Source organism: Delphinus delphis, chromosome 7, assembly GCF_949987515.2.
Source record: "Delphinus delphis chromosome 7, mDelDel1.2, whole genome shotgun sequence".
Taxonomy (NCBI): domain Eukaryota; kingdom Metazoa; phylum Chordata; class Mammalia; order Artiodactyla; family Delphinidae; genus Delphinus; species Delphinus delphis.
Genome location: NC_082689.1, coordinates 87,825,568 through 87,840,523, shown reverse-complemented (window position 1 = coordinate 87,840,523; position 14,956 = coordinate 87,825,568). Strand labels below are relative to the sequence as shown.

General features: G+C 38.1%; 1 protein-coding gene across 1 annotated transcript in view; it reads right to left on the bottom strand.

Moving 5' to 3' along the window:
* The window catches only part of LRP1B (LDL receptor related protein 1B), a 1,457,034-nt gene extending 1,443,149 nt beyond the window's left edge, over positions 1-13,885 (bottom strand). Inside the window, exons 1-2 of the mRNA XM_069540814.1 lie at positions 13,786-13,885; positions 2,285-2,407 (exon numbers count right to left, since the gene is read on the bottom strand). Coding sequence (XP_069396915.1) covers positions 2,285-2,407; positions 13,786-13,885 — 223 coding nt within the window. The remainder of the gene's footprint in view (positions 1-2,284; positions 2,408-13,785) is intronic.
* Between the last annotated feature and the right edge of the window lie 1,071 nt (positions 13,886-14,956).

The window sequence follows — 14,956 nt, the reverse complement described above, 5'->3', positions numbered from 1 at the left end:
CACCCACTTTGGTATTCACTTTGGGGTCTCTTTCCTCTTTGGGTTTGAGTTTTGACCACCAAGGTCCTTGTGCCTCCTCTGTACCACAGATCCTCTCCAGCCTGATTCTCCCACTAATCCCCCTCCTGAGTACAAAGGGAGCATCATTTTTCTCTATTATTCAAAAGCATGAAGGGAACTCCTGCCTAGACAGACCACACAGCCTTTTCTTCTCAATCACTTTTGCACTGTGCCAGGTACAAGTTCCAGGGCATTCCTCCTTCAACCTGCCTTCCTACGTATGGATTCTGCAAATCTCTCTCATGTCTCTGTCATGTTTCCCAACAGGAATTTGATAGTAGGATCAGGGCAAAAATGCAAGACTCCAAAACTCAAAAATTTAACTTTTTAGTCCGATTATGCCATGGCGATCATCTCTTGCATCTAACGTGAAGAAAACTCTTCTATGGCACCTAAATAGGGGAAGGCTTAAACAGTGTTAAGTCCCACTACTTATACAGGTGAAATGTAGTCCAACTACTTATATATTTCATGGGCGGGGTATTTTATTATTGTTGTCTTTTCACATTCCTATACCATCTGCATCCATATGCAGAATTTTGAGATTCTTCTCCTTATTTTCCATTTTTAAACAACTTTGTTAAGGTATAATTCACCTACCATACAATTCACCCATTTAATATGCACAGTTCAATGTATTTAAATACATTAACAGAGTTGTGCAACCATCACTGCAATCTAATTTTAGAACACTTCATCACCTCCAAAGAGACCCCATACTCATTAGCAGACATTCCTCATTCCCCTCCACCCCACTGGCCACTGGCAACCACTTATCTACTTTCTGTCTCTATAGATTTGCCTATTGGGATATTTCATATGAATGGAATCATAAAATATGTGGTCTCTTGTAACTGGCTCCTTTTCCTTCACATAATATTTTCAAGATTTATTCATGTAGCATGTATAAGTACTTCAGTCTTCTTTTATTGTTAAATAATATTCCTTTGTATGGATTTATCAGATTTTACTTATCCACTAGAGTATTTTCTTATTAATATACTTTTTCCTCTTATCATGCCTAGAACCTTAGCTATGCTATAGGGGTCTCGTAAAGGTTTTCAGAATGAAACTGATGAAATTGGTGAAAATCAGAAATGTAGTAAACAACTACAACCTCTTACTATCGAAAAAGCGATCTGTTCAAATTGAAGAAAGGCAACTAATGCAAATATTCAAGTACCCATATGTCGAGAAACTTTAAAAACACGAGCAAACATGAAGAAAGTGAATAAGCATTGCTTCTGCTTTCTATCACCAAGATTTTCATCAAAACTTATATTGGTTCCATCTATAAGACTTATAAACAAGTAGATAAAAGTGGAAAATGGAACCAATAATTATTATCTCTACAATATCAAGCAATAAGAGTGGTGGATTTTTCTTTTTTCATGTTGATTTCACAGAACTATGTAGTTGCTTTGAGGATGATTCTGAGAAGCTGACATACCTGTTTGCGTGGGGAGTAAAAACTGATATTAGCTGTGCTAGAAAATATCAATATGAAAATTTAGGGGACTCTTCACACTCCTTACAACAGTGGGTATTTAAAAGAAAGTGTAGCAGATTTAGCTGTCATCCTGTTATTATTTACAATTTTGATTTAGTGGTATTTTTCACATGGGCAAAACCCTTCATGGACTCCCAAGTTAGACACAGTGGTACAATTATAATTAGGACTCATGTGTATTAAGAGTTCTGAATCTGATATTATAAAGTCAAAGATCCTCACTGCATGGATGGATAAATGTAGTTTCTATCTTTCAGGTGCAAGAGAAAACATGTTCAATAATTTGTGTAGTGCCCTAGATATTAATAGAAATAATATGGGAGCTAAAGCTTGATTAGTTCATTATTCCTTCTATATGCTCCTCTGTCTCAAAATGTGTGAGATACATTATTGGAGAGGACCTTATTCCCTCTCAGTGCTGTGTTTACAAGGATTTTTTTTCTCTTCAAGTAAATTTTTTTCTAGGAGTAACACAATCACATTGAAATAACCTTGCATTTTCTTCCCTTCGTAAGTTAATTCACACGACAAAACTGCATTTTATGCTCTCATTCACGTAGTCATTTTAAAGGACACACAAACAAAGGGTTTTAAGTTTTTAGGCTATTTGGGAAAAGAAAGAATAAACGGAAACAGCAGTCATCTGTGAAAACAGCTGACATTTAGCTTCAAATGTAAGGTAAATCCGAATGGCATGAGAACCTTTCTACTCACAGGTCTCTAAAGATTCGTCTGAATCATCAGGGCAGTCTGGGTCCCCATCACACAGCCAGCTCTGGGAGACACAAGTCACATGATCGTGGCAAAGAAATTCACCAGGATCACACAACTGCTGATCTGAAAATGAAAATGTTTCAAAATAAAATATGAATGATCTGAACATGAACACAAGAGCAGTACAAAGATGAAATGTGAGAAGGCAATGCATAAAAGGTCTATGAATGTGGTCCCCACTTTCTGTTTGGCAACAAAGCTAAACGGATTATTTTTCTTATTTTTATCCACTCAGCTCAAGCACTCAATTCTGATAGACTTAACATTGTTGTGGTCTCACACAATCTATTCTGAAAATAGTTAAGAATTCTATTTGTGTTTAGGACTAGAGGCTTCCTCATATCAGATAAGGCATATAGCTATCACAGCAAGCAGGTTTTATAGAAGATGTTGATCCAAAGCAGAAGCTCTTGAGCAGAAAAATTTTAGTTTCCTCCTCTGCTCCAAGACAATGAAAAATCAGCAATAAAAATTAAACCTTGTACGTAAACTCCATCTCTTAGTATTTAGTTCTTAACTATCCAACCTTACGCTAGAGTTTCATGCCTTTACATCTGTTAGATACCCAATATCATAATATATTTTTCACTACAACTTTCCAATTGACAGTTTCTGCTACTGGACAGTGAGGGTGATAGTAAAATCCCATAAAGCTTTGTTCTAACTCAGGTTTCTACATTTGATTGTATTCAAAAAGTCCATTATTTTCCTTCCATTGTTTCAGAATATTTAGGATCTGTTGCCTTTCCTCAGGTCCTAGTAAACTCATCAGATGTTGTTTTTTGCAATATTCTTACTTATGCCCTATAAGTCCATTCAACAAAATATTTCTTTTTTAAAAGTATTTAAAAACATGTCTGAAATAGAAATGTTTCTCACAATTGATGACCTCGGAGTGTTAAAGTGTTAGGAGTGTCAGACATTTGATATCACTCATTCTTTGTTATGTATATACAGGAATGATCCAACGTCAAAGAAATCCATCAGTAAATATGTCTTTCAGTATATACCGAATGCATATTCTAAGTGATACAAAAGCATTACACCGTAGCTTAATTGGACTTTTTCCCCTAGCAATCTACAAAATGGCGGCACATCTTCCACTTAATCATTTGATAAGATACAGTATGTCTTTCCTTTCTCTCCCTCAACCTCTTCCCCTGACCCCAAAATAACTTAAAACAAATATACTTTACAAACACACAAACACATCCAGACACACACAAACACACATCTTTCATCTATAATTAACTCTTCCTACTCTCACACTATGATATTTTCTGAAAATTCATATATTTTACCTTATTATACACCGTCAATACCACACTCATTACCACTGCTATCATAATCATTGTTGTTTTTTTTCACATTAGGTTGTTTGTGCATACTTTGAATTTGGCCTTAGAGTTAGTGCTATAGAATCAAAGATGTATAAGTCTCAGTCTTTGTCTTGAAAGATGCAGTCAGACTACTTACACCAACAGATCCCAAAGGAAAAAAAAAGTACATCGTATACCAAAAGTTGCCAAATAAGTGATTTAGAAAATAACTGCTAAAAGGAGAGATCACAGGTAGAGACAGATGGATACCAATACAAAGAAAAGTCTGGGGATATAAGCATGATTTTAAACGTGTGTAGGCTGTGCATAAATGGAGAGTAAATACAGGACATTTCAGACAAGAGGTAGAGTAATAAAAATTGTTAAGGCAGTAATTACTGAAATGCATTTGAGACAAATGTTTTATACTAAAGTTGAAATGACATTCAGGTGATAAGATCCATCTAGGCTTTTCTCCACCAAACATTATGTGTGATATTTATAAGTATGTCCTGGTGTTAGAGGAAAGGGACTTAAATTCTGCTTTAGACAGTCATGTAACCTTTGTAGTTAATGTAGGGAAAGAGCACATGAGAAAATTCAAATTATTTTTGCTTAGAGACAGAGACTATATGATTTATCACCAAACAGGGAGAGTTCTGAAGGTGAAGGAAGACATTAATAATTACACGGGGACAGCGAGTATAAACCAAGTCTATTCCAGAAAAATCAGAATGACTGCTCACTGTACCTATAGCTAGTCTGCATTGGATCTATGATTTTGAGATGCTAGGTTTTCTCTTCCTTCATTCCTCCCAAACTATAACCAATTGCTATAAGAAAAGGGGAAAAGAGATGGTGCCTTGCTAAATGCCACTGTATAGTGTCTGTCTCAGTAAATAATCAACAAGTTATTTGCTGAAGTATAAAGAAATAAAAAGGGCCAACAGAACAATTTATAGTGCTGAAAAATAGTGTCTCAAAAACATAGGTCAGGGACTTCCCTAGTGGCGCAGTGGTTAAGAATCCGCCTCCCAGTGCAGAGGACACGGTTTCTTCCTGGTCCAGGAAGATCCCACATGCTGTGGAGCAACTAAGCCCGTGCGCCACAACTACTGAACCTGCACTCTAGAGTCTGCAAGCCACAACTCCTGAAGACCGCACACCTAGACCCCATGCTCCACAACAAGAGAAGCCGCTGCAATGAGAAGCCCACGCATGGGAACAAAGAGTAGCCCCTGCTCTCTGCAGCTAGCGAAAGCCTGAGTGCAGCAACAAAGACCCAATGCAGCCAAAAGAAAAAAAAAAAAAAAATAGGTCAGGGTTAGTAATAAAGAACCTTGAGTACCACAGGAAGCATTTTGTAGATAATTTGAAGCCATGGACAATTACTTAAGAAATGGTATTTATGTTAAAATATACTGCAAAGTCACCTGTGAGGAGACTACTGCAATTGTCTAGAGAAAAGTTTAAGATGATTGGGGTAAAGTAGTGGGGACTAAAATGGAGACTGTGCTCCAAATGATCTAATATAAGAGTTAGGAATCAGTGACTAAATAGTTGAAAGACTCAAATATGCCTCCAAGTAAATAGCCTCAAAAATTGATTAGATGGGGTCTCAAAACCAAGATAGGACATACAGATGGGGAAAAAAAAAAGAGAAGATATTGTACATGTGAGTGTAAATGTGTATGTGACCCTTGTCATGGGGGCAGTGGAATAATAATAGTAGGAATAATTAGTATTTTTATCGTGCTCTGCAGTTCAAAAAGCAGTGCCACCCCTGATATCTTAATTTGTTCATTCATTTATTTATTCAACAAATATCACTGAGCTTCTAGTATGTTCTAGGGACTGAGGATACAATAGTGAGGAAAACAAAGCAGAATCCCCTGCCATCATAGAGCTTACTTACGTTACAGTGGAGGATAGAAACAGAAACAAAATAAACACGAGTTAACTGCAAAGTATATTAGAAGATAAACACTATGGAGAGATGGGGATTAAGGGTTGGAGAGCAGGGTCAGGGGGTGGACATACAATTTTAAATAAGGTGGTCAGAGAACGTGTCACAGAGAATGTGACGTTTAATAAAGGCTTATAGAAGGTGAGAGTGACATCCATTTGAATAAAAGGTCATGTGCTAAGAACCTCTGGCAATATTCCATTTTATATATGTACCACGTCTTCTTTACCATTTATCTGTCAATCCATTTAGGTTGCTTCCATGTCCAGGCTATTGTAACTGGTGCTGCAATGAACATTGGGGTGCATGTATCTTTTCAAATTATGGTTTTCTCTGGATATATGCCCAGGAGTAGGATTGCTGGATCATATGGTAGCTCTATTTTTAGTTTTTTAAGGAAACTTCATACTGTTCTCCATAGTGGCTGCACCAATTTACATTCCCACCAATGTAGGAGGGTTCCCTTTTCTCCACATCCTCTCCATCATTTATAAAATGGAATATTACTCAGCAACAAAAAGGAATGAAATAATGCCATTTGCAATAACATGGAGGGACCTAGAGATTATCACACTGAGTGAAGTCAGTCAGACAGAGAAAAACAAATACCATATGATATCACATATGTGGAATCTAAAAAAATGGTACAAGTGAACTTACTTACAAAACAGAGTCACAGATGTAGAAAACAAATTTATGGCTACCAAGGGGGAAAGTGGGGGGGGATAAATTGGGAGACTGGGATTGACATATATACACTAGTATATATAAAATAGATAACTAAAAGGACCTACTGTATAGTGCAGGGAACTCTACTCAGTACTCTATAATGGCCTATATGGGAAAAGAATCTACAAAAATAGTGGATATATGTATATGTATAACTGATTCACTTTGCTGTACGCCTGAAACTAACACAACACTGTAAATCAACTATACTCCAATAAAAATTAATTAAAAAAGAAAGAACCTGTGGCAAGAGGGAGCCCAGCAAATTTAAGGAACACTAAGGAAGTCTGAGTGGCTGGAAAAAATGTGAAAGTGGAAGAACTGAGGTCAGGGAATCAAGGAATATGGTGTAGAGGTTAGCAGATGAAGATTCTAGTTTTACTAAAAATCAAGATGGGAAACCATTGGAATGTTCTGAGTAGAGAGACACAATCTAACTGACTTTCTTTTTTAAAGGATCACTCCAGGTACTGTGTGGAAAATAGAGTGCAGTGAAGTGAAGGTAGAAGTAGGGAGGTCAACGGGGATGTAATTGCAATAATGTGGGTGAAAGGGAGTAGTTGTGCGAATACATGTGTTGGTGAGGTGGAGTTTCAAGACTATTTGATAAGGAAACAAGTCAGATATCTTTCTACCATCTCATTAAATGTCAGGATCTTACACTCAGATCTCTGACCTCAAAAGTATGACTTTGCAACAGTTTTTTTGAAATATACTGACTATGAGATGCTTGGGAGACTTCCAAGAATAAATATGCAATAGACAGTAACACATTGAAGTCTGAAATTCAGGAGAAACATCAAAACTGAAAACACAGAAAAGAACTGGAGCTGTAAGAAGACAGTGAAAAGGGGCTTTCCTTGTGGCACAGTGGTTGAGAGTCCGCCTGCCGATGCAGGGGACACGGGTTCGTGCCCCGGTCCAGGAAGATCCCACATGCCACAGAGCGGCTGGGCCCGTGAGCCATGGCCACTGAGCCTGCATGTCCAGAGCCTGTGCTCTGCAATGGGAGAGGCCACAACAGTAAGAGGCCCGCATACCGCAAAAAAAAAAAAAAAAAAGAAGACAGTGAAAAGCATAAGAATAGATTTAGATGAAATTAAAGTGAGGTGGGGGAAGAGGGAAAGACAGAGTCAGGGAGAGAAAGGCAGCAAAGTAAGAGTAGGTCAGGCAAGGAGACAGAGGAGACAGAAAGTTTAGTCAGAGATACAAGAGAATAAGGTCAAGGGGAAAGAGGATGCACTAAAATCATGAAAAATTTTAAGAATGGATTGAGGAAGGGGGTCACCAGTGACCAAGTTCAAGTATGATAAATTCTAATAAGATAGGGTAGACTTGTAGGCTGAGGGAAAGGTGCCACTGAAGGAAGAGAGACTGGAGGCTCCAAAAGGATAGGAAAGTGCAGCAGTTTCCCAAGAACTCACGGGGCTGGAAGTAAAACCTAAACAACAGTAGGAGCACTTGCCCTGAGGAAGAAAGGACAGAAAAATGAGACAGATAAATCATTAGCTTGTAGGGAAGAAGGTTAAGGTATCCTTACCTGGTTGTGATTCCTCAAAGAACTGAAAAGCAAGATTAGTTTTCGTAATTTGAAGAAGGTAGACTTGGAAAGAGTAGTAAAGATTTAGAATGAGTAGAAAATTGAAAAGGAAGTCAACTAGAAATCTGTGAAAGGATTTCTTTCTAACAGCAATGAGAATACAGTTAAGGTTGAAAACTATATATTTGACAGTTGATTTCTTTTCTATGAATGCCCAAATGTTCACCTGCATTGAGCCATAGATATAGAATAATTCCTTGAGAAAATCCCAGAAGAAAGTCCCTTGGGAAAATATGCAAACCACCCATCCTCAACATATATGCACATGTATATAGACACATACACAAAACCATCATGATTCAAAACAACTTTTTTTTTTTCAGGAGTGAGACATACTTAAGGGGATTTACCTAATGAGCCTATGTTATCAGCTTGCTAAGCAAGCTCCAACCTTTAAAGGGAGTTTGCATAGTTGCAATTTTGAGGACAGTTTTATATTATCCCTCTAGGAAATAGCAGTTAAAAATAGCTTGCTACAACCCACCTATTTATTTTTCACCTTGATACTCCATTTCAGGGTCTGTTTCTAAAAGCATTGATTATAGGATTAAAATAAATGAATTTTCAGTATTTCAAGGTGATTATTTTAAAATACATACACTGGATTGAGTTCCTTGAATCAGAAGCTAAATATGTTATGTCTATGTGTATTTTCCATTTATCCTATTTAATGCTTCAAGCTACACTTCTGAGATTGCCAAACTAATCTTATTTTATATGTCTTCCTATTGTATGAAACACAATATTATACACTGCAATTAAAACAAGAAGCTTATGAGAATGTGCAGGAAGTTTCGCTTACATCCCTAAGGAAGAAGATCAAAGCTAGCACTGAGAGACCTTCAGGATGGCAGACAACTAAAATGTGGAGATCACCTTCTTCCCCACAACTACATGAGAAATACATCTACATGTGGAACAACTCCTACAGAACACCTACTGAACGCTGGCAGAAGACCTCAGACCTCCAAAAAGGCAAGAAACTCCCCATGTACCTGGGTAGAGCAAAAGAAAAAACAGAGACAAAAGACTAAGGATGGGACCTGCACCAGTGGGAGGGAGCTGTGAAGGAGGAAAGGTTTCCACACACTAGGAAGCCCCTTCACTGGTGAAGACTGGGGGTGGTGGGGGGGAAGCTTCAGAGCCACGGAGGAGAGCACAGCAACAGGGGTGTGGAGGGCAAAGCGGAGAGATTCCTGCACAGAAGATCAGTGCCGACCAGCACTCACCAGCCCAAGAGGCTTGTCTGCTCACCCGCCGGGACGGGCAAGGCTGGGAGTTGAGGCTCGGGCTTCGGTTGGAGCACAGGGAGAGGACTGGGGTTGGCAGCGTGAACACAGCCTGAAGGGGACTAGTGCGCCACAGCTAGCGGGAAGTGTGTTCAGGAAAAGGTCTGGAGCAGCTGAAGAGGCAAGAGACTTTTTCTTGCCTCTTTGTTTCCTGGTGCGCGAGGCGAGGGGATTAAGGGCGCCTCTTAAAGGAGCTTCAGAGAGCGGCGTGAGCCGCGGCTAAAAGCGCGGACCACAGAGTCTGGCATGAGACGCTCAGGCTGCTACTGCAGACACCAAGAAGCCTGTGTGCAAGCACAGGTCAGTAGCCACACCTCCACTCCCAGGACCCTGTGCAGCCCGCCACTGCCAGGGTCCCAAGATCCAGAGACAACTTCCCCGGGAGAACACGTGGCGCGCCTCAGGCTGGTGTTACGTCATGCTGGCCTCTGCCGCTGCAGGCTCGCTCTGCATCGTACCCCTCCCTCCCCCAGCCTGAGTGAGCCAGAGCCTCCGAATCAGCTGCTCCTTTAACCCCGTCCTGTCTGAGCAAAGAACAGACGCCCTCAGGCAACCTACATGCAGAGGCGGGGCCAAATCCAAAGCTGAAGCCCAGGAGCTGTGTGAACAAAGAAGCGAAATCTCTGCCAGCAGCCTCAGGTGCAGAGGATTAAATCACCATAATCAACTTGATGTACCCTGCCTGCATCTCTGGAATACCTGAATAGACAACGAATCATCCCAAAATTGAGGCAGTGGACTTTGGGAGCAACAGGAGACATGGGGTTTGCTTTCTTCATCTAATTTGTTTCTGGTTTTATGTTTATCTTAGTTTAATATTTAGACTTTATGATTATTGGTAAATTTGTTTATTGATTTGGTTGCTCTCTTCCTTTTCTTTTAATATATATATATTTTTTTTTCATTTTTCTCTTTTTGTGAGTGTGTATGTGTATGCTTCTTTGTGTGATTTTGTCTGTACAGCTTTGCTTTTACCATTTGTCCTCGGGTTCTGTCTGTATTTTTGTTTTTTGTTTTTAGTATAGTTTTTAGCACTTGTTATCATTGGTGGATTTGTTTTTTGGTTTGGTTGCTCTCTTCTTTCTTTCTTTTTTTTATTACTTCTTAATTTTTAAAATTTTCAATAATTTTATTTATTTTTATTTTAATAACTTTATTTTCTTTCTTTCTTTTTTTCTTTCTTTTATCTCCCTTTTCTTTTGAGCCATGCAGCTGAACAGCGTCTTCGTGCTCCAGGCAGGTGTCACACCTGTGTCTCTGAGGTGGGAGAGCCAAGGTCAGGACATTGATCCACCAGAGACCTCCCAGCTCCACATAATATCAAACAGCAAAAGCTGTCCCAGAGATCTGCATCTCAATGCTAAGACTCAGATCCACTCAATGACCAGCAAGCTACAGTGCTGGACACTCTATGCCAAACAACTAGAAAGACAGGAACACAACCCCACCCACAGCATAGAGCCTGCCTAAAATCATAATAAGGTCACAGAAATCCCAAAACACACCACCGGGCACGGTCCTGCCCACCAGAAAGACAAGATTCAGCCTCATCCACCAGAACAGAGGTACCAGTCCACTCCACCAGGAAGCCTACACAACCCACTGAAACACCCTTAGCCGCTGGTGGCAGACACCAAAAGCAATGGGAACTACGAACCTGCAGCCTGCAAAAAGGAAATACCAAATACAGTAAGTGAAGTGAAATGAGAAGACAGAGAAACACACTGCAGATGAAGGAGCAAGGTAAAAACCCAGCAGACCAAATAAATAAAGAGGAAATACACAGTCTAACTGAAAAAGAATTCAGAGTAGTGATAGTAAAGATGATCCAAAAACCTGGAAATACAATGGAGAAAAAAAAATATGTTTAACAAGGACCTAGAAGAACTAAAGAACAAACAAACAATGATGAACAACACAATAAATGAAATTAAAAATTCTCTGGAAGGAATCAATAGCAGAATAACTGAGGCAGAAAAACGGATAAGTGACCTGGATGACAAAATAGTGGAAATAACTACTGCAGAGCAGAATAAAGAAAAAAGAATGAAAAGAATTGAGGACAGTCTCACAGACCTCTGGGACAACACTGAACGCACCAACATTCGAATTATAGGGGTCGCAGAAAAAGAAGAGCAAAAGAAAGGGACTGAGAAAATATCTGAAGACATTTTATTTGAAAACTTCCCTAATATGGGAAAGGATATAGTCCAACAAGCCCAGGAATCACAGAGAGTCCCATACAGGATGAATCCAAGGAGAAACACACCAGACACATAGTAATCAAACTATCAAAAATTAAATACAAAGGAAAATATTAAAAGCAGCAAGAAAAAAAAAAAAACAAATAACATACAAAGGAATCCCAATAAGGCTAACAGCTGATATTTCAGCAGAAACTCTGCAAGCCAGAAGGGAGTGGCAGGACATATTTAAAGTGATGAAAGGGAAAATACTACAACCAGGATTACTCTACCCAGCAAGGATCTCATTCAGATTTGATGGAGAAATTAAAACCTTTACAGACAAGAAAAAGCTAAGAGAATTCAGCACCACCAAACCAGCTTTACAAAAAATGCTAAAGTAACTTCTCTAGGAATGAAACACAAGAGAAGGAAAAGAGCTACAATAACAAACCAAAAACAATTAAGAAAATGGTAATAGGAACATATATATCGATAACTACCTTAAATGTAAATGAATTAAATGCCCAACCAAAAGACACAGACTGGCTAAATGGATACAAAAAGAAGACCCGTATATATGCTGTCTACTTCAGACCTAGGGACACATACAGACTGAAAGTGAGGGGATGGAAAAAGATATTCCATACAAATGGAAATCAACAGAAAGTTGGAGTAGCAATTCTCATATCAGACAAAATAGATTTTAAAATAAAGACTATTACAAGAGACAAAGAAGGATACTACATAATGATCAAGAGATCAATCCAAGAAGAAGATATAACAATTGTAAATATTTATGCACCCAACATAGGAACACTGCAATATATAAGGCAAATGCTAACAACCATAAAAGAGGAAGTCGACAGTAACACAATTATAGTAGAAGACTTTAACACCCCACTCTCACCAATGGATAGAACATCCAAAATGAAAATAAATAAGGCAGCACAAGCTTTAAATGATACATTGAACAAAATGCACTTAATTGATATTTATAGGATATTCCATCCAAAAATAACAGAATACACTTTCTTCTCAAGTGCTCATGGAACATTCTCCAGGATAGAACATATCTTGGGTCACAAATCAGGCCTTACTAAATTTAAGAATATTGAAATATATCAAGTATCTTTTCTGACCACAGCGCTATGAGACTAGATATCAATTAGAGGAAAAAATCTGTAAAAAGTACAAACACATGGAGGCTAAACAATGCGCTACAAAATAACGAAGAGATCACAAAGGAAATCAAAGAGCAAATTAAAAAATACCGAGAAAAAAAATGACAATGAAAACTCGACAACCCAAAACCTATGGGATGCAGCAAAAGCAGTTTTAAGAGGGAAGTTTATAGCAATACAATCCTACCTCAAGAAACAAGAAACATCTGAAATAAAATACCTAAGCTTACACCTAAAGCAATTAGAGAAGGAAGAACAAAAAACTCCAAAGGTAGCAGAAGGAAAGAGATCAGATCAAAAAGAAATGAAAAATAAATGAATAACACAATAGCAAACATCAATAAAGCTATAAGCTGGTTCTTTGAAAACATAAACAAAATTGAAAAACCATTAACCAGACTCACTAAGAAAAAAAGGGAGAAGACTCAAATCAATAGAATTAGAAATGAAAAAGGAGAAGTAACAAGTGACACTGCAGAAATACAAAGGATCATGAGAGATTACTACAAGCAACTACATGCCAATAAAATGGAAAACTTGGAAAAAATGGACAAATCCTTAGAAAAGCACAACCTTCCAAGACTGAACCAGAATAAATAGAAAATATAAACAGACCAATCACAAGCACTGAAATTAAGACTGTGATTAAAAATCTTCCAACAAACAAAAGCCCAGGACCAGATGGCTTCACAGGCGAATTCTATCAAACATTTAGAGAAGAGCTAACACCTATCCTTCTCAAAGTCTTCCAAAATATAGCAGAGGAAGGAAAACTCCCAAACTGATTCTACGAGGCCACCATCACCCTGATACCAAAACCAAACAAAGATGTCACAAAGAAAGAAAACTACAGGCCAATATCACTGATGAACATAGATGCAAAAATCCTCAACAAAATACTAGCAAACAGAATCCAACAGCACATTAAAAGGATCATACACCATGATCAAGTGGGGTTTGTCCCAGGAATGCAAGCATTCATCACTTTATGCAAATCAATCAATGTGATAAACTATATTAACAAATTAAAGGAGAAAAAAACGTATGACCATCTCAATAGATGCAGAAAAAACTTTTGACACAATTCAACACCCATTTATGATAAAAACCCTCCAGAACGTAGGCACAGAGGGAACTTACCTCAACATAATAAAGGCCATATATGACAAACCCACAGCCAACATCGTTCTCAGTGGTGAAAAACTGAAACCATTTCCACTAAGATCACGAACAAGAAAAGGTCGTCCATTTTCACCACTATTATTCAACATAGTTTTTGAAGTTTTAGCCACAGCAATCAGAGAAGAAAAAGAAATAAAAGGAATCCAAATTGGAAAAGAAGAAGTAAAGCTGTCACTGTTTGCAGATGACATGATACTATACAAAGAGAATCCTAAAGATGCTACCAGAAAACTACTAGAGCTAATGAATGAATTTGGTAAAGTAGCAAGATACAAAACTAATTCACAGAAATCTCTTGAATTCCTATACATTAATGATGAAAAATCTGAAAGAGAAATTAAGGAAACAGTCCCATTTACCATTGCAACAAAAAGAATAAAATACCTAGGAATAAACCTACCAAGGGAGACAAAGGACCTGTATGCAGAAAACTCTAAGACACTGATGAAAGAATTTAAAGATGATACCAACAGATGGAGAGATATACCATGTTCTTGGATTGGAAGAATCAACATTGTGAAAATGATTATACCACCCAAAGCAATCTACAGATTCAATGCAATCCCTATCAAACTACCAATGGCATTTTTCACAGAACTAGAACAAAACATTTCAAAATGTGTATGGAAACACAAAAGACCCCGAACAGCCAAAGCAATCTTGAGAAAGGAAAACGGAGATTGAGGAATCAGGCTCCTGGACTTCAGACTATACTACAAAGCTACAGTAATCAAGACTGTATGGTACTGGCACAGAAAAAGAAATATAGATCAATGGAACAGAATAGAAAGCCCAGAGATAAACCCACGCACATATGGTCACCTTATTTTTGATAAAGGCGGTAAAATATACAATGGAGAAAAGATAGTCTCTTCAGTAAGTGGTTCTGGGAAAACTGGACAGCTACCTGTAAAAGAATGAAATTAGAACACTCCCTAACACCATACACAAAAATAAACTCCAGTTGGGTTCAAGACCTAAATGTAATGCCAGACAGTATAAAACTCTTAGAGGAAAACATAGGTAGAACACTCTATGACATAAATCACAGCAAGATCCTTTTTGACTCACCTCTTAGAGAAATGGAAATAAAAACAAAAATAAACAAATGTGACCTAATGAAACTTAAAAGCTTTTGCACAGCAAAGGAAACCATAAAC